Source organism: Canis lupus, chromosome 26 (assembly GCF_048164855.1).
Source record: "Canis lupus baileyi chromosome 26, mCanLup2.hap1, whole genome shotgun sequence".
Taxonomy (NCBI): Eukaryota; Metazoa; Chordata; class Mammalia; order Carnivora; family Canidae; genus Canis; species Canis lupus.
In genome coordinates this window covers 11,212,108-11,238,963 of record NC_132863.1, presented here as the reverse complement: position 1 = coordinate 11,238,963, position 26,856 = coordinate 11,212,108, and the positions used below count along the sequence as shown (strand labels likewise).

General features: G+C 35.6%; 1 protein-coding gene across 8 annotated transcripts in view; it reads right to left on the bottom strand.

Annotated features, from left to right (window-relative positions):
- The window catches only part of TASP1 (taspase 1), a 315,899-nt gene that overhangs the window by 220,778 nt on the left and 68,265 nt on the right, over positions 1-26,856 (bottom strand). For all 8 annotated transcript variants that reach the window (XR_012018238.1, XR_012018237.1, XR_012018239.1 and 5 more), the window contains one exon: positions 16,849-16,955. Coding sequence is in view for 5 of the 8 variants with exons in the window: in XM_072800051.1 (XP_072656152.1) it covers positions 16,849-16,955 (107 nt within the window). In the remaining 3 variants the exon portion in view is untranslated. The remainder of the gene's footprint in view (positions 1-16,848; positions 16,956-26,856) is intronic.

Here is a 26,856-nt window from a genome sequence, read left to right as displayed (position 1 = left end):
GGCACTTGTTGATAATGCTGCTACAAACATCAGGGTACCCCTTTGAATCTTTGGGTAAATATCTAGTGGGGCAATTACTGGATCGAGGGTAGTTCTATTTTTAACTTTTTGAGGAACCTCCATACTGTTCTCCAGAGTGGCTGCACCAGACAGAAACATTATTTTCAAACACATATGAATATTTATAAAACAGGATCATACACAAAATCATAAGCTAAATTACAACAAATTTCAAGAAATAATTCCAAATAGAATATGCTAACTATGATACAATTAAGTTATAGTCAATAAAAGTAAACAAAATTTAGAAATTAAAGAAGAAAAAATATTTCTAAAACTAATGAATCAAACAAGAAATTTAAATAGAAATAAAAATATTTGGGCAGCCCCAGTGGCACAGCGGTTTAGCACCACCTGCAGCCCGGGTGTGATCCTGGAGACCTGGGATCGAGTCCCACGTCGGGCTCCCTGCATGGAGCCTGCTTCTCTCTCTGCCTGTGTCTCTGCCTCTCTTTTGCTCTCTCTGAATAAATAAATAAATAAATCTTTTAAAAAAAAGGAAATAAAAATATTTGAATAGAAATATAACATTTTGAAACTTGTGAAATACAGCAAAAGTGACAGAGAAAAATTTATACTGAAAATGTTGATGTTAGAAAACAACATGACCTAAGTGTCCAAATAAAGAAGTTAATATAAACAAGAGAAAAGAGAAAACAGAAAGAAGATGAAAAATCGGTGAAAGAACAATAAACATTAAATAAATAGATCCAAAAAAGGTAAAGTTGGTTCTGTGAAAAAACTGCTTTTTGAATGAACTGAATAAATTAAATCTGATAGGCAATAATTTTCTCCATGTATCACCTAAATCTCAGCAAAGGTCCAGGCCTCCTGCCCTCTCCTCCAAAGAGAGCCCTGGCTCTCTGGAGTAATAATAGCAGATACTGACATTACCTCACTCACACTTCCTCCAGTGAAAAAGTGGCTCCCCATACCCCAGCTACCACCCTCCCTGATACATACCAAAATACTGCCCTTCTTCAAGTCCTGAGGCCTCAAGTAACTCCAGAAAGATTCCCTTAATCTCTTCCCAAACCACACAAGAGACCCTTGCACCTAAAGGCTCAACCTGAAACAGGTTCTCCCCTCTCTGGGAAGACTCTATATGCTGGATTGTCCTAGGATCTTTTGTAAGCAGCAACTAACAAAGTATCACATATAGTTTTTAATTGACCTTCATCAATAAATCAAACTCTGTGCCCTCTAAAATTGCATCTTGTTCAATATAGACATGAGATCCAAACTCAACCTATCTAAAACAGTTTTCCTCCAATTATTTCTCTCCAATCATTTTATATTTAGATCTTCCCTAAACGTAACACTTTTGCATAACACTCCTGAATAGGTTCCTTCCCAAAAGTATGTCCTTAAACAACTGCTCTGTGAAATCCCTGGCTGGCCCACATAATAAGCACACTAAAGTCCAGACCTCCTTCTCCCACTCACTTAATCCATAAAGAAATCATCTGTCTTGATACTGGTCACACTCTTCCATTCAATGTTTTTCTTTTGGCAACACTTCTTTACTGCCCTCTCATCCTCTTGGGTCATCTGGCACCAGATCACACTCTTTCATTTTTGACTAACCAATTCACTTTCTCTAACTCCAAATCACTTTTCTAAAAGTTCTGTTAAGTAATACATATATTACACTTTAGCTTTAACTTTGCTTTTTCCACTGGAGACTATCTTAAACTTAGTTATCACCGTCTGGAAAACATGTTCAAGGGAGGAGGGAATCAAGATTATTTGGAAGTTTCACTTCATACAGGCACGTATATCACAGTACTACAATGACAGAGATAGCACAACATGCTACCAGCATACTCACTAATAGGCTATGAACTTCATTACCTGGGCAGATTAAAAAACACCCAAATAAATTAACTAAAACCTTGCTAATTAAATAGACAGCAACAAAGTCTCTTTAATAAGAGCAGGCAACCTTTTTCAATTTAGTTGTCCAATTTGGCTCTTTCCAGGAACACCTGGCTGTGGTCTGGACCTCTGGTCTTTCATTTCAGAGCATACATTTACCTTCTCTGGATAAAATTACACTTTTTATTTTAAATACCAGAGCTCCACTGGCCTTTGAACTGAGTCTTAAAGCAGTGGGGAATAATAGATAAAGGACTAGAAGGTAACTTGGACAATCTGGAGTCTACTCCTGCCAATGAAACACCATGACAATGGGGATGGATCATTTAACCTTTTAAATTTGACCCTATCCAGATTGAATATTTAACAGTGACTTTAATAATACAATAATAGGTATTTTATTTGATATTTGATTTTTTAAGTACAGCAATATCTATTTGACCATACAATTGTGAATATATCCACAAAAATATAAACTACTAAAAAAAAAATAAAATAATAAACTATTAAAAATCATAAACACTCACCTACTAAAGATAAGCATACTAAAAAAACAAAAAGGAAAGGAAAAAATGCCCACATACTTTTTTTCCCTTTTATTCCTCAATACCTTAAAATTTTATTAAGTAGAGAGAAATCAAGAATCACAAAGAATAGGAAAGGACCTAAGTATATTCTAGGATATAAAATGCAATCCAAACCTAATTATGATAGTACTATACCTAGAATTTTTAATGTCATTCAAATTAATCTCAAGAATGTTTTCAGACTCCCAACACTTAAAAGCCTGTGTTTAATGCAAACAGTCACCAGAATAGGCCCCATTATATATATTTCAATATATTCTCCTCTTTTGCTCCAAAGTACATTTAGTGCAAATAAAAGTAGACAAATGTTCAGGGAGAACTCTGACTGTGGAGTTAATGTCTCTATGGACTATTTTACTTTGCAAAATTATGTGCACAGTCAAAGCTGATCAACTGTCATGCTCTTACCAGCGATTACAAACTGCCAAAATCAGAGTTTACTTTCAACAGCAAAGTATAATTTTGGTGTTGCACGTTTTGTTTTTCCAAATACCTTAAAATGAAACACGTATCACCATGTGCTCTCTCTAGATTTTCTCACACATTTAGGCTACCTAGTTGGCGATCAGAAGCATTTGAGTTTGAAACCGCCATCCTGTAGAAACTCTATAGGGCAACCAAGCTTCTCTACCTACAGGCTTCTAAACCTAATTCTTTGTCTTTCTACCTCAATACCTAAGTCCTACCCTTTATCCAAGACCCAGCTTAAATTCCACCTCTTCCATAAAGTCTACAATGAGAAACTTAGGGACTTTAGAGCGATTTCTCCACCCTACCAATTCCCATGGCCCTCACTGATTACTTCATTTTTCTAGCACATACTACATGGTATGATTTCTTTTTATTGTTTAATTCCCCTGGACCAAATATGCAATGGTCAGGGCCTGGGTGCTATATACTCTGTTTACTCCCTAAAACCAACATAAAAACCTGTTTATAAAGGGGACTCAATAAATGTTTGCTGGCGATAATGTTGAAGTCAAAGGTAAAATAGAAACTGGAAAGAAAAACTAAGGATCCCATGAGGCCATGACCCCTCTGGTGGAAACATCACTCAAAGCCTGTGTCCTCCTCAAGGTGACTTGGTGAGTTCGACGTAAGCCTCAGGATACACTAATCAGCAGAACAATGAAAATGGAGCACCGCCTATCCCTTGAGCAAATGACCTAAAATGACCACAGAAGAGATGGCAATATTTGCAAAGTGAAATGCTCTCAACACATGAAGGGAAAAAAAAAAGGTACAATCACAGCATTACAAACTTAGCTTCCAAGGCAATCTCCACCTATCCCTTCTGAGGAAATCACACAACCAAAATAAACAGGTGCTAGAACATGTAAAAAAATTTCTAGTGGTGATGGTCCATTCTTTTTCCTAGAAAAAAAGACATGATCTAGCAGTGCATTTGTAAAACATTTTTACCTGCATAACAGGAAAGGAACTTGGTCAAGTTTTCTCTAGATAGGCACGCCCCCTTGTGGGCACTTCCTGACACACCTCTTTGAAATGGTCAGCTGAGACTGAGGGCTGTTTCTAAAGTATTATTTCCCCACAATCATTTCCCTCACTTACTTATATATTATCTTCAGATCACTACAATACTAAAGAAGTACAGTGATGTTATTAACAATATTTCATATATTCTTTTTTCATTACATTCTCCAGAAACAATCTTACTGGTAAACAGCAAAGCAGTATTTTAGACAAATGTATGCTTGAAGCACTTAAATAATAGATTCAAATTTATCTTGAAAGACCATAAAGCTTACAAATTGAAGAAAATAACATTTTATACTTTGTCAAAATTAATGTTAGAATCATCTTTTGTAGATGTTTAAGTTAGTAATGTTAGCTGAATAAAGGCACTGTTTCTAGGCACTGTGATAAGGATAAAGAAACAAAATGCTCACGGCTCCATAATATATATTATAAAATAACCATATACACCAATCTCAAAATGGCAAATGTGTAGATAATTCAACAAGCATTTATCGAATGCCCATTATATGCACTAAGTATAAGAAAGAAATTAGAGCTGGAATTGGATTAGTTAGAATTTCAGTAGGCAGAGAAGTGGCTGTCATTCTATTATTAATTATTACTACATGAAGAAGAGACATAAGCAAAAATATAGAAGTGAGAATTTTCAGTAAATTCATGAAAAATCAAATGTATTTGGTAAGAGAAAAAGATAATTCCCAAAGAAAAATAATAGAAAACTAGATTGGGTCCAACTTCAAGAGGATTTGTAAAGTCAGGCTAAAAAGTTGGATTTTAACCTACAACCAGAAAGACTCTATTAAAGTTTATTTGAGAACAGGACCAATGCAAATATTTTTAAGGAAATGCATCCTGGGATAGATAATATGCAGTATCAAAGATGAACTCAGTAAGGCTAGAAGCAGGGAAGTCAGACAGATACTGCAATTGTCCAGTCATCAAGGATGAAAATTTACAGACTTGATGATGGTTAATTATACCAAAAAAAAACAAGCAAAAAACAAAAAATGTATTCATTAAACAAATGTTTATTCAGCACTTATTACATGCCAAACTAAGAAACCATGGTAACTAAAACAGATGACTGTGGACAATGACAATGACCCAGAGGGAGACACACTCTGAAGCACAGAGAAGGGAGAAAGGAGCTCTAGTCTACCTGGAGGAGAGCTAAATGAGTGATGTGCTCATGAAGTTATTAACTGGATACAGTTATGTATTTGTAACTCCTCTAGAATGTTCTGTGTTCATTTAAACAATGATTACTAAGCAGATGTTTTCCTAGGCCCACTGTGACATATTAGGCAGAAGAAAGCAATAATTCTCAAATGCTGGCCCAATAACTTATCCATCCCAAACAGATTTTGATTCAGTATATTGAGAGTAGAGCCTAAGAATCTACAGTTGTAAAATTCCCCAGATAAATCTAATGGTCTGTAGGTTTAGGATATACTAGAAAAAAAAAAAGAATATTTTAAAGAGAGGATCCAGAAAGGGGTTTTGGACAAACTCAACACTGCTACTGAAAATAGATCAGAGGGATGCCTGGGTGGCTCAGTGGTTAAGCGTCTGCCTTCGACTCAAGTCCTGATCCTGGAGTCCCAGGATCAGGCCCCACATCAGGCTCCCTGCATGGAACCTGCTTCTCCCTCTGCTTGTGTCTCTGCCTCTGTGTGTGTGTGTGTCTCTCGTGAATAAATAAATAATTTTTTTTTTAAAGAAAGGAAGAAAATAGATCAGAGAATTATCAAGCTGGAAAGAACCATGGTAAACACCTGGTCCAGCATGCTGACTTTACATATTGAGAAAACTAAAGTCTAGAAAGGCTCCATGTTTGCCCAAGGTCTCTGGACTAGTCAATGGCAGACCTAGACTAGAACTCATGGTCCACTATGCCCCATCTCTTAGCCTGCCCTTCTCCCTCAATTCCTCAAGTAATCTCAGCTTCAGGTCTTAAATTCCAAATGGTTCCTGGCATCTGTTTACCAAAATCTTCAAGACTGATTACAGAAAAGGTAGCCCAATCAAGACTTTAACAACTCACAGACAGTTCTCCTTCAACTTAATTAAGCACTGGTTCTTGTCTTCTGATCCTAAAACACCCCTGTAATTGCTGTGTGTGTGCACATATGTATATACACACTGGTCTTCTCACATAATGGTTTACTCTGCTGGTCTTATCAGCTGTACGTGTATCAGCATCACTACATCTACAATAGGCCAACTCAGGTCATTAGTGGCTGGTAATATCATATAAGGACATATTTAAAAGATCTGACTTAGAATCAGATGCATTTAATATCATGGCCTAAGTCAGTTCCTATAGGAAGGCTTCTATCTGTAGCCCCAATGAAAGTCCATCCACTGGAGGACTTTTTTATATGGTGATTTCTACATTATATGCAGGATCACCTGGGATTATTCCAGTGATAATGAAGGAATGCTCTTTTCTCTCTCCACTAATTCTGCATTAAATTTAAAAGGAACTCTACAGAACTGCTAAATTCTAAAAATTGAGGGAGGATTTATAAGGCTGACAATATCTGATGCCAACTTATAAGTCCCTTAACCACAGGTTACTTTCATTACAAAATAAAAGCAGCAGTTAAGATTTGTTAACAATGACTTCTTGCTTCAATCTTATCCCACTTACAACTTTGAGACTCAACATAGATTTAAGGCATAGCTTGGCATGGGTTCAAGAAAGACTTGGGAAGAAACCCAATCTACTAGCTATTGAATCTTTATGTGAGAATTGAAAAGCTTTTAGGAAATAGGGGGAAAATACTGCAATTGTCCAGCTATCAAAGGTCGGAAATTTTTAATTTGAAATAATTGATGAATTGACACAAAGTACAACAAACCACAGACATTTAAAGAATTCCTATCAAGTTAAACTGTAAAGGAATAGTGATCATCAGGCTCCATAACCTACATAAATGCATCAAGTGATGGCAATCTAATTAAATGAAATACATTTTTTAGAGGGAGGGGGTGGGGGCTAAAGGAGAGGAGAGAGGATCTTAAGCAGGCTTCATGCCCAGCTCAGAGTCGAGGCAGGGCTCAGTCTCACAACCCTGAGATCATGACCTGAGCTAAAATCAAGAGTTAGATGTTTAACCATCTGAGCCACCCAGGAGCCCCAAAAGTAATACATTTACTTAAGTTATTGATGTATCTGACTTACATGTAAATTCTATAGGCTAATCTAGTAATCAAGATAATCTTAGATGATGCGAATGTAATTTTTAATACATTACTCACAACTCAAAGTAATCACTTAACAGAACGAATTTTCAGTTTTATGAAAAGCTTAAATATATAAATTACTTTCTTCATATAAAGAGAATTCAAAGAAGTTTCTTCTGTTTACTCGTATCTATGCATTAACCATCTTCTTGAGAAACACAACAAAATTCCAGATCAAGTAAATTTCTATAAAAGACTAATTACTCCTTTCCCTATACACATTATAGAAAGACATGTACACAAGTACAAATAGAACAATCTGAGAAAAACATGTTGTTTTTTGTGCATTTATTTTCTTTGATCTTAACCTACCTCTCACCCAAAAAATACAGTGATTTAGTATGATACAGTTAAGCGTTTACATAATAATTTCAAGATGGTGGATAAAAGAGAAAAATGTTACCCACAATATACTTCAAAAGAATAGAATATATTTATATGAAGCACACAAAGCAAGGCCCAACATTTCCTTTCTGAAACATGTGGCCAATTTGATGTCCCTATGTGGTAGCTAAAGAACACAAAATTAAAAGTTGTAGCATCTCTTTAGAGTGGTTTTGAACATACAGCATTGTATAAAGCACTGCAAAATTTTCTCAACTTGTTCATTAGAAATTGAAGAATGAAAGATATTCACAAAATGGAAAAAGGTCTGATTATCTTTCATTCCACTGTCTATACAAGTACTGCTTTACCTAAAAACCAATGAAATTAATTGAAAACTTAAATTACTTTGTAAAAGTGGTAAGAGAAGGCAAAGAATTCTATGGACATTCAACTGTTATTAAAGAAAAAACATGGAAACTATTCCAACAACATGCTTGTGAAAAATGAAAAGAATAAAAAAAGCCCGAGACATCAAATATGTTGAGATCAAACAATACCCCCAACATCTTTTAATACTGTAAGAATAAAAGAGTCCCTTCTAGTAATATCCAGGGCTAACTGTTTGAAACTGATATTTATGAAATCTAGATTATGGTATACATTGAGTCTGTTTGTTTTCCTGATGTGAGCATCTCCTCTTTGTAGCAAGTCAGTCAGCTCTGTGGCATGAGTCAAGAACAGCAATTGGTCAATGAGCTAACCACTTCATTCCAAAAGAAAGGTTTCCTTTCTCAAATACTATAAAGATTAATACTAACACAACTACTTTTTCTTTTTTCTATCAAAACAAAGCAAAAAATAAATTTAAAACATGTCATCACTTCATCACATATACCACAAGAATTACTGATACTAACAATGTGAGTTCTCAAGACAATATTGTTAGGGCAGATCCAAATGCCAATTTGCAGGAATTTGAAAAGACAGAGAAGCATGCTAAAAAGCACCATGAATATGTGATCAGCAAAACTCATACTGAAGGAACCTCCACAGGCCAAATAGTTCAGGTTCCTTTACAGACACAAGGTCCTCACTTTGCCTAGTTTCAATATTTACCAACGTCAGTTATCACAGTTTAAATATTATCAGTCACTCAACAACATGGTTCAAATTTCAGTTACCATGGTATATTAACTATGAATAAGTTGCATGAAGTACAGATTTCATTGCTAGCTCTGCAGTTCACAGATCACTCTGTAAACAAACATCAGAGGCTCATCATGATCAGTAACCAATCATGTCACTTCCTTCAAAGTCTGTCAGTGATGGGTCACTGTGCACAGACAGCAAAGTATGTAGCTGTGCTGCTTCTTTGTCACCTAGTGATAAATATGACATTTAAAAAAAAAAAAAACGATAATCAAAAGAAGGACTGGCCAAGAAAGATGAAAGTGAAGCAAAGAAAGGGTGATAATGTTGGAAGTAAAATTCTAATCAAAAATAAGTGAAGTTGGGCAGCCCTGGTGGCTCAGCAGTTTAGCGCCGCCTTCAGCCCAGGGCCTGATCCTAGAGACCCGGGATTGAGTCCCATATCAGGCTCTCTGCATGGAGCCTGCTTCTCCCTCTGCCTATGTCTCTGCCTCTCTCTCTCTCACTGTCTCATAAATAAATAAAATCTTTAAAATAAAATAAAATAAAATAAAATAGTAAAATATAAAATAAATAAAAAATAAAATAAAATAAAATAAAATAAAATAAAATAAAATAAAATAAAATAAAATAAAATAAAATAAAAATAAATGAAGTTATAAGGAAATAGCTGACAGTGGGAATGTTTGACACTGGCACCATTCATCAAGATACTCTAGATCTACAGTCAGTGGAACTTAGTGAAGACAAATTTATTAACATAAACAAGGAATGTGGTTGTGATAAAAAGGACAAAGATGTCCCAGAGAAAATGACATTGGCAAAAAACTTGACATTAAAGTGACTCTATGAGAAAGACAAATACTATATGATTTCACTTCCATGTAGAATATAAAAAACAAGTGAACAACAACAAAAAAACAGAAACAGACACATAAATACAGAGAACAAACTCGTAGTTGCCAGATGGAAGGGGGGTAGAAGATGGGCAAAACAGGGGAAAGGGATTAAGAGGTACAAACTTCTAGTTATAAGTAATTCATGAAAATGAAAGTACAGCACAGGAAATATAATCAAAAATATTATATAATGTGTGATGACAGTTGTTGACTATACTTACCATGGTGAACACTGAGTAATGCACAGAACTATCAAATCACTATGTTGTATAACCTGAAACTAATATAATATTGTATGTTAACTATATCTCAATAAATAAATAAACTATACCCAAAGGAGAAAGAAGGAAGGGAGAGAGGCAGGAAGGAAAAAAAAAATCTCTGGGAGATATTTTGCAACATGGAAAGAGCAAAGGATACAATGCTGAAAGCTAAAAAAAAAAAAAAAAAAAAAAAAAAAAAAAAAAAAAAAAAAACAATGCTGAAAGCTAATCCAAAACTGAAAAGGAGTTTGACAATTCACCACGACATAAAAAGGTACTCACTCCATATCATGTTATGACAAGAAGTACTCTTCAAACTACTCCTGGTAAGTTTTTTTAACACAGAAATAAAACACTTTAATTCTTACTGCCTCTAATGTGTTTCAAATTAGTATACTAAATAAAATTTAATTTTAGTTACTTTTAATCATTTCTCTATACATTTATAACGAACAATAATAGAGTTTTTAATATGTTAACAAAAGTGTTTATTTTTTTTTTTTTTTTAACAAAAGTGTTTAAAGGTCACGGAACAAGTGTAATTTTTTTGTCATTAAGACCCCTTCACACACTTCCAGCTTGCACATTTTTATGGTCCAGTACTATCATGCAAAGTATGAACTGTCTATACATCTTAAGGGAAAGAAGTGAGTAAAAGAAAAATCTATAAGAGGTGGGTCCACCAGAGAGGAGAGTGGAAGAACAGAGTGAACAATTACTATTTTTACTTTATACAGCACTATAGTTAAATAGTAAATTTTTCCTTCTCTTCCATGTCTTCCCTCTAAGTCACGAAAAATAAACATGCATTTCTATTAAAATAGAAATGCAGGGGTAGCCCAGGTGGCTCAGCAGTTTAGCACCACCTTCAGCCCAGGACCTGATCCTGGAGACCCAGGATTAAGTCCCACATCGGGTTCCCTGCATGGAGCCTGCTTCTCCTTCTGCCTGTGTCTCTGCCTCTCTCTCTCTGTGTCACTCATGAATAAATAAATAACATTTTTTAAAATATATATATATAAATAAAAATATATATATATAAATGCACTTACCAAGACAATACTAAGTTTATATCTTCATATTTTAATATTGTCTTAAAATCTATATATCCTGAAAAGTCAAAACGAAATGAGTTTCTCTTTGATTTATGTGTAGACTAGCTCCTTAACCCAGTATCAGTTTATAGTAATAAGGGGCATGTTTATTGTGGGGAAGGAAAGGATAAAAACTTTCTCCCCTTATGTTATATGCTATAAGTTGCCTACCTAATAACCACTTCCTCCTTTTCCTTTGATGACAAAACCATTATTTTGTTTAGGAAGATAAAGTGTCCAGCAGCAAGCCATGAGCTTTGTAAGACTGTCATCAGGATAACCCACTCAACCTTCTAAGCTCTCTTGCAACCAAGAATAGCCAAGTGACTGAATTGTGCCCCTTCTCCACTATTTCCCAAAAAAATTAACTAAGGGGAGTCTATAAGGAGACTCTGGAAAACTTTTGCATCCCAGATTTAAAAAGTAACAGATACATCTGGCAATAGTCTCCCCACCCCCATCATCTCGCTTCTTCTCACCTTGAATGCAGATGTGACATCTAAAATTGCAGGAGCCATATTACATCCATAAGGCAAAAGGCATGAGAGAAAGGCCCAAGAGAATTCCAGATATGTTGGCTCTAGCATCACTGGAAACCTAAGCTATAGCCAGCAACCAACCACCTCCAAACTTTTTATTATATGGCAAACAGCCAGGGAGCAGGAAGACAAATATGCGTATCCTAACCACAGTCAGGTTTTCTATTGTTTGCCGCCAAAAACATTCCATGGATTAACCATTCTTATTTTAAACTAAGTCAAATGTAAATGTAAATGATCAAAGACTGAGGAAAATAAAAACACTACAATTTAGTGAGGTGGCAAACTATTAAATATTTCTCTTGCTTTAATTTTTAATTCTATTACTATTGTAATGTTGGTACAATTTTTTTTTAAAGAAAAGCAAATATCAATACAACAAAATTTTCTAATTGATTTACGTGACTTTCAGGATTAAAAATAATTGACTTATTCTACCATATACTCTTCAAAATAAAGTTTATCTCCTTCAACACTGAGTAACAAAAAATATCAACATCAGGAAAGTTACCAAACACTCTATTCTTATTATATTTACATAACCAACTCATAAGTATATTACATAGCCACAACAAAGAGTAGTCCTGGGCCTTAATCAATGCTGGGCTAACCAAAACTATGCTGAAACTACACACATAGGATAAGGAGAAATAAACTAAATACAGGTTGATTTAGAAAATAGCTATCTGTCCTTTCCTGTCATATCTCTAAAAAATTACTATACTTTCTCTTTAAAAGTATAATTTTCTGCCTCACTGGCTCATTATCTGGTGGTCTTTTCTTTCTGTGAGCATGTTTTATTATCTTTACTACTGAGATAAGGCCTACTAAGGTTATGCACCAAACATCTATAAAACAAAGCCTTTGGCCAGCATCTTTCCTTAGTGACAGGGGCTTAGGTCCCAGGCATTTTTGTAGGCCAGTGTCAAACACAGAGCTCTGTATACATTAAAGCTCATATATTCTGAAAATAGTTTTGCTGTCACTTAAGTCATCTAAAATACTCTATTGGAATGATGCCTGAATTCAATCTCTCCATCCACCACTACCTACCCTTCCTTACCAATCCCCCCTTCTCCATTAAAAAGACTCCACCCAGGGTAACTAATTTGGGCAGCAGTTTTCTTTCCCTTCCTCCCTTCCTTTTTCCTTTTCTTTGCTAAGTGACTTCAACGATGAAGGTCACAATGGCAAAGACTATTGTGTCCAACTTAGTCAATAGCCACAATGCACTTGAACATCTACTATCACTTTTGTTCCCCATAACAGCCTTGCTATGGAAGAATATCACAATTTTCATTTAATGATAAGGAAACTAAGCCTTTGTATATTAAATTACTCATTGAATTCACAGACCATAACCGACAATGGTAGAGGCTCTTGACTTCATATCTCTCTCTCTTACTACCCCATGGCAAAACTTCTCAAAAGAGTTTTCTGCATCTTTGTTCTCCCTGATTAACCCATGCCACACAGCTCCACAGTCCCCTATGTCACAGAAACTGTCCTTATCTAGGTCCACAGTCTCCAGGTGCTAAATCCAACGGTCAGTCCTCTGTCCTTGTTAGCCCTTTTCTTAGCAGCACTCCACCCAAGTGATGACTGACTTTGAACCGCTCCTCTCTTGGCTTCCTAGAAACTCTGCTGGTGCTATATCTGTCTCATTCACTGCATCTTCTATCTCCTTTGCTGGGTTTTCCTCTTCCCAACTTGTACATGTTGAACTGGTCCAGGGTTCAATTCTCAGACCTCTATCTTCTCTCACTCCTAAGTGAGTTCACCTAGCTACATGTATTTATATTCCTTTTGATTCCAATAATTTCCAAGTGGGAATCTCCCTTCTGATCTGTCCATAAGCTTCAGATTCATATAACTCAACTCCACAGTTAATCTATATCATGCTTTTCACTGAAAATCTTCCTAACCGATATGAGTGGTTGCTTAAATTTTTCAAAAGTTGAATATTCTCTGGGTAAAGTGGAGAATCATTTAAAAACAAAGAAGACATAACTTAAACATTTTCTTTTTATTTAAAACACAAAGGTTCATTCATTAGCCAATCTTTTTATGTAAGACCAAAGACTTTTTTGAATGCACGCCCACAACCAAATGTTCCGTATCATCTTTCTTACATAAACTACAATGTACTGAATTGTCCCATGATTTCAAGTTTCATTTTATTTAAAATAGAACAAGAACATAAAGATACTAACAACACACCCAGAATGCTTTTAGATTTTTATTTTTCTCAATCTTTTACAGCTGGCTTGCCCATACTTAATTCTATGGCAATTTTTTATAAACCAATTCTATTTTTTCAAGTTAGCTCTAAACAACAGTCATAGTTTTCAAGCCTACAACTTTCTTTTTAAACTCACTATCCATCAGTTTACATGACGCTTAATGAATTATATAATTACAATGATAAAAACAAGCATAATGGGGCTCTTGGTGACATAAAATTCAACTGAGAGGAGCAGAGGAGCATGGTACACTAAAAGGTGGTCTATTAGCTTTAGAGTATTTAGGGTGCTTTTGGCATCAGGTAATATGTCTTATGGTGAAAATGTAAAAGTATTGGTTAATCTGAGTCCACTAAGGGGATATGGGTAAATTTCCACTTCCTACCTCTATCACCATGAAGCCATACCTCCTCTAGCCCTTTTCACCTCAGTAAATGGCAATACTCAGTCACAAAGCTAAAACCTTTCATTCTTCTCTCTTCCTTACCAATATCTAAGGCAACAATAATACCTGTCTTTCCAGGAAGTCTCAAAAGAAACCCCTGATATATTCACTTCTCTCCAATTTCATCCCTATCAGTCCACACTGTCAACATCTTCTAACTGTAGTAACTTCCTAATTAGTCTCTTCACTTCTATTCTTGCCCCCACCCTCAATCTATACCACATAAAACAGTCCAAGACAATCTGTAAAATGTGAATAAGACAGCACCACTTCTCTACTTTTAACTCTTCAACGGCGACTCATTCATAAAATAAAACTGAAACTCCTTGCCATGGTCTACCTAGCTACATCTCCAGCACCTAGCTATTTCTCCAGCTTCATTTCACACCATTCTCCTCTTGCATTCTGCTTTAGGCACACTGGCCCTCTTCTCCATTCCTCCAATATGCTAACTCCCCACCAGCGACACTGCACATGAACTACATAGAGTGAGTTCTACTGACTGGAATGAGTTCTACTGACTCTTCATAAAACTCATTTCATATTTTTCAAATGTTACATTCTCAAAGAGATCTGTGATGACTACTCTAACTAAAGGAGTCCTCCTTTGAGTCTCTCTTGTATCTCTCATATCCAAATTACTCTGTATCACATTATCTTGTGTTTGTGGAGGGGAGGGGGGGAATGGAAGGGTTCCTTCATAACAGTTACTAAACATGGTACCTAGCTTACTTAATTATATACTTATACATTTCTGTTTCTAGCCAATAAAATGTAAAGTTTCATTATTGCATGAATTTCCTCCACCTAGTTCACCATTGCTTTTCTTACTACCCAACTCAGTACCAAGAGTAACTGCTTAATAAATATTTTCTGTAGAAAACAATGAATCTTCTGAATAAGACCAGCTTAATTAATTCTCTAAGAAATCAACTGGTATTTCTCTGCATAAAAATCCGAAACTGATGTCAAAAAAAAAAAAAAAATCTGTATAAGAATGTTCAGAGTAGTTTTATTCACAATAGTTAAAATCTGGAAACAAACCAAATACCCAACAATGGGAGAATGGGAAAAACAAATTACAGTATATTCATACAAGGGAATATCGATTTCTTAATAAATAAAAAAGAATGAGCCAGTGATAAATGTCTCAAAAGCACTTTGTGAAAGCAATCAAACAGAAAAAAGTACCTTCTATATTATTTCAACTATATAAAATTTAAGACCAATACAAAACATCTATGAGCAGCAGTTGCCTGAAGAGGGTGGAGACTGGCTGGAAGGAAGCACAAAAGAACTAGAAATGTTCTATATCTTGACAGGCATGTGGGTTACATGGGTATACACATTTATAAAAAATTAAATTGCTCACTGCATACAAATTTTATCACAATTTTTTAAAAGGTAAAAAGTCTTAAATTTAGTCACTCAGATATCACATGGGATACAAAAATCCAAGAAATGGAACAACACTACTATTCACTTTCACCAAGATCTATTTCAATGACCTTCTAATTTCTTACTCTTTTCTGGCAGAAAAATGAAAAGATTTAGACCAAAATGTTTAATTGTTCCTTGTAGCAACATACTGGGAAAATACATATCAGTAAGAAAGATAATTTATTATGCATTTATATAGAGTAAATGATATAAAACTATAACAGAAAGCAATAAAACAATGTATGAGCAATTATAGAAGGAATAACCAATAAAGAACATTAATGAGATGTCAAAGTACATCAAATGACTGTGATGTGAGACACCCATCATGAATTGTGTGCTAACAGACCCCCAAGCCACAGGCTGAACAAGAATGTTGTGGTTTTCAAATTCTTTCTACCCCTCAGAACACTTAAGAAATGTGACACATGGACTCATGATGCCATACTAATGCGTAAAATGCAAACAAAGAATGCAAAAGAATAAGAAACAGACATGTAATTAGAATGTAAAAATATCTACATGAATCCAATATACACATTTCCTTATAAGACACTCTACCCTCTACACAGCCATGTTAAAAATCACTGTCTAGAGCAACAAGAACCAAAACAGTAGACATGGGCCACATGTAGCTACTGAGCACTTAAAATGTGGCAAGAGTGATGAGAAACTGAATTTTTTATTTTACGAAATGTTAAATAATTTAAATTTAAAATATATCCAATTATTAGAAAGTTTTAAGTATGTTTGGCATAACTTGTTATGCAAACCTATTTTTGAACTGCTAATTTTATTAAATATAAGTATAAACCAAATATTTCCAATGAAAACTTAGTATAATTGAAATGTGCTAGAAGTATAAAATATACACTAGTTTTGAAGACATAATACAAAAAGGAAAAAAGAAAGCTCAACAGCTCACTAATAATTTTTTCATTGGTTACACTTCTGAAGGGATATTTTGAATTCATTGGTTTAAATAAAGTGTTAAAATTAATTTTACCTGTTTCTTTTACATTTTTTTTTAAATGTAGCTACTGGAAAACTTAGAAATACATATGTGGCATCCATTGTATTTCTACAAGAAAGTACCATTTTAAAGCTTACATGTCTAATTGCAGATTATAGATATCATTATGATACATTAATGATTATTTCAAACACCTCCTGACCTTTTCACTTGATTGTCTTCTTTTCTTTAGTTGAATGAAATCTGTTTCCACCCTTTCTGCCAGCTCTAGTTTCCTCTTGTTTCTTTTAAATGCAGCTAAACTGAATCCTATAAAAGAAACATTAAAAATAAAATTTGAGAAATATTAGGACAATGGGGTAATGAAATATCCTAAGGAGCCTTCTTTAAGAATGTTGCATAAAGGGTTAAAAGAAAGTTTTTTCCAATGTACACAGAGGTGGTAGGAGAATAAGAGAAATAACCAAAGGTTAAAGAAGTATGAAAAAGATTAAATCCAGATAGACAAATGAGTCCTGAAGGTAGAGGTAGATGGTATCTAGAGGTATCTGTTAATGCATGCTACTGCCAACTTTGGTTTTGAAGTTCTCTGTGCATAAAGGAATGAAATCTGGGGACAATGCAGCACGAGAAAACATATTAGAGATTTTCCACCAAAAAAAAGTAAGGAATCTCAAGGAGTAATATGCCCAGTGAAAGGGAAAACTAATACACAAAGAAACAGGAAACCTTCAAGTTTCAGCAGTGGCTATATATGTAAAGGAGGAAAAGGTTCACTAAAAATTTATGAATGAAAAGTAAATTCAGACAAGTTTAGAGGAGAATTCTTATTATCTGTGTGGTCTGAACACACATACACATACATGCACAAATGATCTTTCTGTTGCAGAGCTTCAAAAACCCATCAAAAATGACTACAAATACTCCCTGGAAAAACACATCTTAACTTACCAGACCTCAGAGAATTCCTATGTTCCAAATAACATGAGCCCATAGTTAAAAAAAAAAAAAAAATTTTTTTTACAAGATACAGGAGAAATGAACCACCAAAAATAACAGACTAACAGCCAGGCAAATATGAGAAAGCATAATATGACCTACAAAAGCCTCAGATATTGGAATAGTCAGACATAGAATATAAAATATGTTTATGCTCACAGAAAGTTTTTTTAAGTTACTGAAAATACAATTAAGATACAAAAAAATGATGAAATGACCAGGCACGCTTAAAAAAGAATAAAGTGGAGCTTCTAAAAATAAAAAATAATTAAAAATTTTAAACTTCACATACAGATTTCAAAGCCAATTAGATTCAGCTGAAAAAAGAGAAATTATAAACTAGAATATAATGCTAAAGAGATTATCAAAGTATCTGAAAATGGCAAATTAAATTATTCAGAGTAATTCTCTTATTGAATTTACTAAAAATGTTGGATGAAATGTGAAGACACAATACCTTTAAAACATTAAAAACCTTAAAAAAGTACCAAATCAATTCTGCAGGTAAACTAAGAACTAATGCTATTATTATTGCACTGTGAACATTTGCCAACCCTAGCACATGAGTTTGGTTAAATGGCATCAAAGAGAGTCAGGCTCAGAGCCCATTAAAGGTGGGAATTTCAAAAGACACACCTCCCACAATAAGCTGGTGATTGAAAGGGATAATGCTCTTACAATAGAGCATATTCAGAACTATAAAAATCTGCTCCTACCTTCTACTGCAACACCAAGTATATTCAAGCCAGATTGGGGGGGGGGGGGGAGTGAATAAGGAGGAGGAAGAGGACGAGGATAAGAGGACTTAGAAAAAACCTGAGAGGAGGGGCAAGATGGCAGAAAAGTAGGAGTCCTCAACTCATCTGGTCCCACAAACTTACCTAGATAACTTTCAAAACATCTTGAAAAACTACGAATTTGACCGGATATTTAAAAAGAGAACAGCTGGAATGCTACACAGAGAAAAGTTTTCACTTCTAACAAGGTAGGAAGGTGAAAAAAAATAAAAAACAATAAAGTGGGGGAGGAGAACCGTGACTAGCAGGGCTAAAGCAGAGAGGTGAAAACCTCTGGGCCATGAAAGCCCAGCCCTGGAGAAGCCGGAAATTTTAAGATCTGCATTAGAGTTTTCAATGGTGGAAAGGTGCTTGGCAGGGAAATTGGGCAGAATCACAGAAGGCATGGTGAAGCCTCAAGATTCCCGGAGTCACTATAAGAGGAGGGGCACCCAGGGGAAAAGCGCACGGCAAACTGCAGTAGGTGGAAGCAGGGAGGGCACAGGACAGCGAGAACTCTCCTGCCACTGGGTGCAGCACAGGCTGTGTAGATCAGTGTACCTGCGTCTGCCCCCAGGAGCACCTAGGCCAGTGTGCACTGGGAGACTGTGATTAGTTACTTCCAGGGAGCTGACTTCAGAGCTGGAAATCTGGCCACCACCATTGTTCTCTTTCTGCTTTGTTTCACCTTGTGCTTGGGAGAGGCAAGGCCTTGAGGGAACAAAGGCCTCACAGAATAAACAGCTCAGACTCAGCCCAGCACCTGGAAAGGGGTGGGGCATCCCGCCCAGGCACAGACACCTGAGAATCAGCACAGCAGACAGACCCCTCCCCCAGAAGAACTGCTGGAAGTACAAGGGAAAAGCAAGTTTACTGAACAAGCAGCACTGAAAAGCTCCAGGACTGAGGGAAAATAGTATATAAAACTAGAGGGTCTTTTTTTTTTCTTTATCCATTACAACTCCTTTTTTATATCAGACTTAAAATTTCCAATATTTTTTCTTTTCCCACCTTAAATACAATATTTTACCAACTCTTCATTCTTAACTTTTTTCCTTTTTGACTTTCATATTTCTACAATTACATGTCTTAGATATATTTTTCACTTCTGGATTCCCTTCAACGTACTCAATTTAATTTTGGTAGATATACAAGATATGGGTATTTGTTTTTTGTTTTTTCTAACTCATTTTGTTTTATAATGGTGGAAGTTAGTACCTTCTAACACACGACCAAAATATACCAAGAACCAAGTGGAACACACTGTTGGTTCATTCTGTGAGATTATATTCGTTCTTCCTTTCCATTCTGCCCCCCTCTTTTATCGTGTTTATGTTTTTGTGGTCAGCGTTGGGTCTTTCTATAAGTATTGTTGTTTTATATAAACTTAGGATTGAGCATTTTCTAATATACAGAACAAAATACACTCAGAACCAAGAAGATCACCCTCTAGGAACCATCAGATAGACTACATTCTCTCTCCACTACCACTTCCTCACCATGACCACCACCCCCCAGCCCCCATTTTTTTCTCTTTTCTTTACTTTTTTTTTTTTTCTTTTCTTCTCTTTCTTTTTGGTTTTTGGCCTTTTCTTTTTACTACTTTGTTTTAAAGACTGTTCTTCACTTTAGTGGTCCTTTTGTTTTATTTTGTTCTGTTCTTCTTTTTCTTTTATTTTCAGGTCTCTGACCTCTTTGGAATCGTTTAGGGTATATTTTACTTAGGTCAGTGTTGATATTTTTGACTCAGCCCGCTAATACAGCCACTCTGTACTGGACAAAATGACTAGAAGGAATCATTCACCACAGAAGAAAGAACTGAAAACAATACACTCTGCCACAAAGCTAATAGAATGTGGATTTAAATACGATGTCAGAAATTCAATTCAGAAGCACAATTATAAAGCTACTGGTGGCTCTGGAAAAAAAGTATACATGACTCTGAGACTTCCTTTCTACAGAATCGAGATGTAATTAGGCTGAAATTAAAAACAGATCAAATGAGATGCAATCCAAACTGGATGCTCTAACTGCTACGGTTAATGAGGTGGAAGAGAGAGTGAGTAACATAGAAGACAAGTTGATGACAAGGAAGGAAGCTGAGGAAAAAGAGAAAAACAATTAAGAGACCATGAGGAAAGGCTTAGGGAAATAAATGATAGCTTAAGAAGGAAGAATATACATCTAATTGGGATTCCAGAAGAGGCTGAGAGAGAAAGAGGACCACAGAGTATATTTCAACAAATCATAACTGAGAACTTCCCAAATCTGGGGGAAGGAAATAGGCATTCATATTCAAGAGATACAGAGGACCCCCGCAAAAATCAATAAAAACTGTTAAAACACCTCATCATTTAATAGTGAAACTTGCAAATTTCAAATATAAAGACAAAATTCTTAAAGCAATTGGAGACAAGAGATTCCTAACTTATATGGGGAGAAATATCAGATTAACAGCAGACCACCGGGCATCATATATACAGGCTACTAAATGAGAAGAACATGCAGTCAAGAATAGTTTATCCAGCAAGGCTCTCATTCAGAATTGAAGGAAAGATAAAGAGCTTCCACGATAGGCAGAAACTGAAAGATTATGTGCCCACCAAATTGGCTCTGCAAGAAATATTAATGGGGACCCTATAATAGAGGGTGCCCAAAGAAACAATCCACAGAAACAGAGACTGAATAGGTAATACGATGACCCATCTATATGCTCTCTACAAGAGATTCATTTGAGACCTAAGGACACCTCCAGCCTGAAAAGGAAGAGGTGAAGAACCACTTACCATTCAAATGGTCCTCAAAAGAAAGCTGGGATGGCAATCCTCATATCACATAAATTAGAGTTTATACCAAAGACTGTAGTAAGAGATGAAGAGGGATTATATCATTCTTAAAGGGTCTATCCAACAAGAAGACCTAAAAATCATGAATATTTATGCCCCTAATGTGGGAGCCGCCAAGTATATCAATCAATTAACCAAAGTAGAGGGGGATCCCTGGGTGGCTCAGCGGTTGAGTGCCTGTCTTTGGCCCAGGGCATGATCCTGGAGACCCAGGATCGAGTCCCATGTCGAGCTCCCTGCGTGGAGCCTGCTTCTCCCTCTGCCTATGTCTCTGCCTCTCGCTCTGTGTGTGTGTGTGTGTCTCATGAATAAATAAATAAAATCTTAAAAAAAAATAACCAAAGTAGAGCAATACTTAATAATATACTAATAGGAGGAGACTTCAACACAGCACACTCAGCAAATGACATCTATTCTAAGCAGAACAACACCAAAGAAACAAGGGCCTTAAATGATACACTGGACCAAATAGATTTTTCACATACATATACAGAACTTCCCATCCAAATGTAACTGAATACACATTCTTCTCAAGTGTACATGGAACTTTCTCCAGAATAGACCACATACTGGGTCAGATCAGGTCTCAACCGATACCAAAAAATTGGGATTGTCCCCTGCGTATTTTCAGGCCACAATGCTTTGAAACCAGAATTCAATCACAAGAAATGTGGAAGAAACTCAAACACATGGAGGTTAAAGAGCATCCTACTAAAAGATGAATGGGTCAGCCAAGAAATTAAAGAAGAATTAATTTAAAAGATTCATGGAAACAATGAAAATGAAGATACAACCATTCAAAATCTTTGGGATACAGCAAAAGTAGTCTAAGCAGAAAATACATCACAATACAAGCCTCCCTCAAAAACTTGAAAAAAAAAAACACAAATACACAAGCTAACCTCTCACCTAAAGGAACTGGATAAAGAACAACAAATAGAGCCTACACCAAGCAGGAGAAGAGAGAGAATAAAGATTCGAGCAGAACTTCATGAAATAGAGACCAGAAGAACTGTAGAACAGATCAACAAAACCAAGAGCTGGTTCTTTGAATGAATTAATAAGATAGATAAACCCCTAGCCAGACTCAAATTAATAGAATCATGAATGAAAGAGGAGATATCACAACCAATACCAAGGAAATGCAAACTGCTTTAAAAACGTGTTATGAGCAGCTATATACCAACAAATTAGGCAATATAGAAGAAACGGATGCATTTCTGGAAAACCACAAATTACCAAAACTGGAACAAGAAGGAATAGAAAACCTGCACAGGCAAATAACCAGCAAAGAAACTGAAGCAGTCATCAAAAACCTCCCAAGACACAAAAGTCCAGGGCCAGATGGCTTCCCAGGGGAATTCTATCAAACCGTTAAAGAAGAAATACCTATACTACTAAAGCTGTTCCAAAGGATAGAAAGGGACGGAATAGTTCCAAACTCATTATGTGAGGCCAGCATTACCTTAATTCCAAAACCAAAGACTCCACCAAAAAGGAGAATTATAGACCAATATTCCTGAAGAACACAGATGCAAAAATTATCAACAAGACACTAGCCAGTAGGATCCAAGAGTACATTAAGAAGGTGATTCACCATGACCAAATGGGATTTATCCCCGGGAGGCAAGGTGCTTCAACACTTGTGAAACAGTCTACGTGATGGATCACATCAACAAGAGAAAAAACAAGAACCATTTGATCCTCTCAAAGGATGCCGGAAAATCATTTGACAAATACAGCATCCATTCCTGATCAAAACTCTTCAGAGTGTAGGGATAGAGGGGACATTCCTCAGTATCTTAAAAGCCATCTATGAAAAGCCCACAGTAAATATCATTCTCAATAGGGAAACACTGAGAGCCTTTCCCCTAAGATCAGGAACACAATAGGGATGTCTATTCTCACCGCTGTTATTCAACATAGTACTAGAAGTCCTAGCCTCAGCAACCAGACAACAAAAAGAAATAAAGGCATTCAAATTACCAAAGAAGTCAAACTCTCCCTCTTTGCCGACGACATGATACTGTATATAGAAAACCCAAAAGACTCCACCCCGAGATTGCTAGAACTCATACAGCAATTCAGCAATGTGGTAGGATACAAAATCAATGCCCAGAAATCAGTGGCATTTCTATACACTACAATGAGACCGAAGAAAGAGAAATTAAGGAATCAATCCCTTTTATAATTGCACCCAAAAGCATAAGATACCTAGGAATAAATCTAACCAAAGAGGTAAAGGATCTATACCCTAAAAACTACAGAACATTTCAGAAAGAAATTGAGGAAGACACAAAGAGTTGGAAAAACATTCCATGCTTATGGATTGGAAGAATAAATATTATGAAAATGTCTATGCTACCCAGGGAAATTTACACATTCAATGCAATCCCTATCAAAATACCATGGACTTTCTTCACAGAGTTGGTCAAATTATCTTAAGATTTGTAAGAAATCAGAAAAGACCCCAAATAGCCAAGGGAATATTGAAAAAGAAAACCAATGCCAGAGGCATCACAATGCCAGATTTCAAGCTGTATTACAAAGCTGTGATCATTAAGACACTATGGTACTGGCACAAAAACAGACACATAGATCAATGGAACAGAATAGAGAACCCAGAAATGGGCACTCAACTAATATTCGACAAAGCAGGAAATAGCCACTGGAAAAATGAAAGGCTCTTTAATTAATGGTGTTGTAAACATTAGACAGCCACATGCAGAATGATGCTGGACCATTCTCTTACACCATACACAAAGATAAACTCAAAATGGATGAAAGATCTACATGTGAGACAAGATTCCATCAAAATCCTAGAGGAGAACACAGGCAACACCCTTTTTGAACGTGGCCACAGCAACTTCTTGCAAGATACATCTATGAAGGCAAGGGAAACAAAAGCAAAAATGTACTATGAGACTTAAGATAAAAAGCTTCTGCACAGCAAAAGAAACAGTCCACAAAACTAAAAGACAACCTACAGAATGGGAGAAGATATTTGCTAATGACATATCAGATAAAGGGCTAGTATCCAAGATCTATAAAGAACTTAATCAAACTAAACACCCAAGAAACAAAAATTCCAATCATGAAATGGGCAGAAGACATGAACAGAAATTTCTCCAAAGTAGACATACACATGGCCAACAAGCACATGAGAACATATGCTGCATCACTTGTTATCATGGAAATACAAATCAAAACCACAATGAGATACCACCTCACATCAATGAGAATGGCAAAAACTAACAAGACAGGAAACAACAAATGTTGGAGAAGATGTGGAGAATGGGGAACCCTTTTGCACTGCTGGTGGGAATGCAAACTGGTACAGCCACTCTGGAAAACTGTGTGGAGGTCCCTCAAGAAGTTAATAATAGAGCTACTTTATGACCCAGCAATTGCACCACTATGTATTTACCCCAAGGATACAGATGTAGTAAAATGCCGGGACACCTGCACCCCAATGTTCATAGCAGCAATTTCCACAATAGCCAAACTGTGGAAGAGCCACGATGTCCTTTGACAGATGAATGGATTAAAAAGATGTGATACACACACACACACACACACACACACACACACACACACAATGAAATATTACTTAGCCATCAGAAAGGACAAATACGCACCATTTACTTTGATGCAGATGGAACTGGAGGGTATTATGCTGAGTGAAGTAAGTCAATCGGAGAAAGACAATCATTATATGGTTTCATTCATATGGGGAATATAAAAAAAATAGTGAAAGGGAATAAAGGGGTAAGGAGAGAAAATGAGTGGGAAAAATCAGAGAGGGTGACAAAACATGTGAGACTTCTAACTCTGGGAAACAAACAAGGGGTAGTGGAAGGGAGGAGAGAGAGGGGGTATGGGGTGACTGGGTGACCTACACTGAGCACTAGGTGTTATACTATATGTTGGCAAATCAAATTCCAATAAAAAATATACATTAAAAAACTGCCCGTGAATTTATAATTACCTAAAAATAAAAAAAATTTAAACCAACATAACTGGCCATATTAAAGAGTAAAGTACTGATATATCACATACCAGTAATAAAACCCTAAAATCAGTACATAAAATATGTCTTATCAATCATGTTATCTTTCAAAGTATTCTACCTTAAGGCAGAAAAACTATAAGAACAGAACACAGTCAGTAGAAAAGAAAATAGGATTCCTTGTGTCACAATCATGCCCATAAATTGATAGGATAGAACAACGTCTGCAATCTACTCTTTACCTGATTTATACACGTATCTTAGGTCCAATCAAAGCATAAAATAGCTGAAAATTAAGGACTGGATGGTAACAACTTTGTAGCACAAACTATTTAAGGTTGCCCTTTACCAAGAAACAACAAAACTACATTCCTTTCAATTTCAACTTTAATGAATCTTCTGGAAGAACTCAAAAGCATGTACAAGCTTTATCCCAGACTCTGTTAAAACTGAATATATATTGAAATTACCTTCAAAATTTCAAAAACTTCAGATGCCTGGGTACAAGCTATAGAGTTGCTGATTTTGGGTGCAGCCAGGGCTTCAGAGTTTTTTAAAGCTCTCTAGGGATTCTAATATGCAGCCAAAGTTGAGAATCACCTCTCTAAGGCTACACCTAACTTCAGTTAGGATCAATTACTAAAATCATGAGTCAGTGCTAAAGAGCTAGGCCTATTAAATTCTGATGAAATCATATCACCAGGATCATTTCATATCCAACATATTAGTAATAGTAAAATTATATTCATAGTTAACATTTGAGTGTTTCTAAGTGCCAGAAATTGGAATAAAAATTCTTTATATATTATCTCAATCACAATATCTCCATAAGAAAAGTTTCTTAGAGGTAACTTGCATGGTCACACAAAGATATATACCTCTAAGGTCTATATTCTGTGCCTCTATGTGGTCAATAATGGCAACTTTACAAAGACAGATTTCTCCAAAGTAGACAAACAGTAAATGTCTTGGGAGGGTAAACTAACAATAGCCTGCATAAGGTAAATATACATTCTGATTCAGCAAATCTACTTCCAACTACATAAACAAACAAAAAACTACATATATGTACAAAGGGATATGTACATGAATATTTGTGAAATCATCAATGTTAATGGCAAAATCTAGAAACAACCTGAGTGCCCATCAATAAAGAAATAGTTAAATAAATACGGTAAATGGTATTTAGTAGTTTAAAAATTAATTGATCTAAAAAAAAGTAAAAATTTTTAACAATTAAAAAAATTATTTGATCTATATATATCAACATAGAAAGATTCCAAAATACATTTTGATGACTGACAAAAAACACTGTAAGTATCATATAATAATACCATTTATCTAAAGATCTATTATAGATACCAGAGTCTGATACCATTTATCTAAAACTAATAAAAAGAATAATACTATATACTCCAGCATTTCTGTTGACACAGAAAAAAGCAAATCAACAAATAAGTATGGCTATGGGAGTAGACCGGAGTCACTGGGACTGGAAATGGAAGTAAAAAGGAAGGTTAGGTTTAGGTAGAATGCTCCAATTTTTTTTTTTAAGATTTATTTGTTTATTTATTCATGAT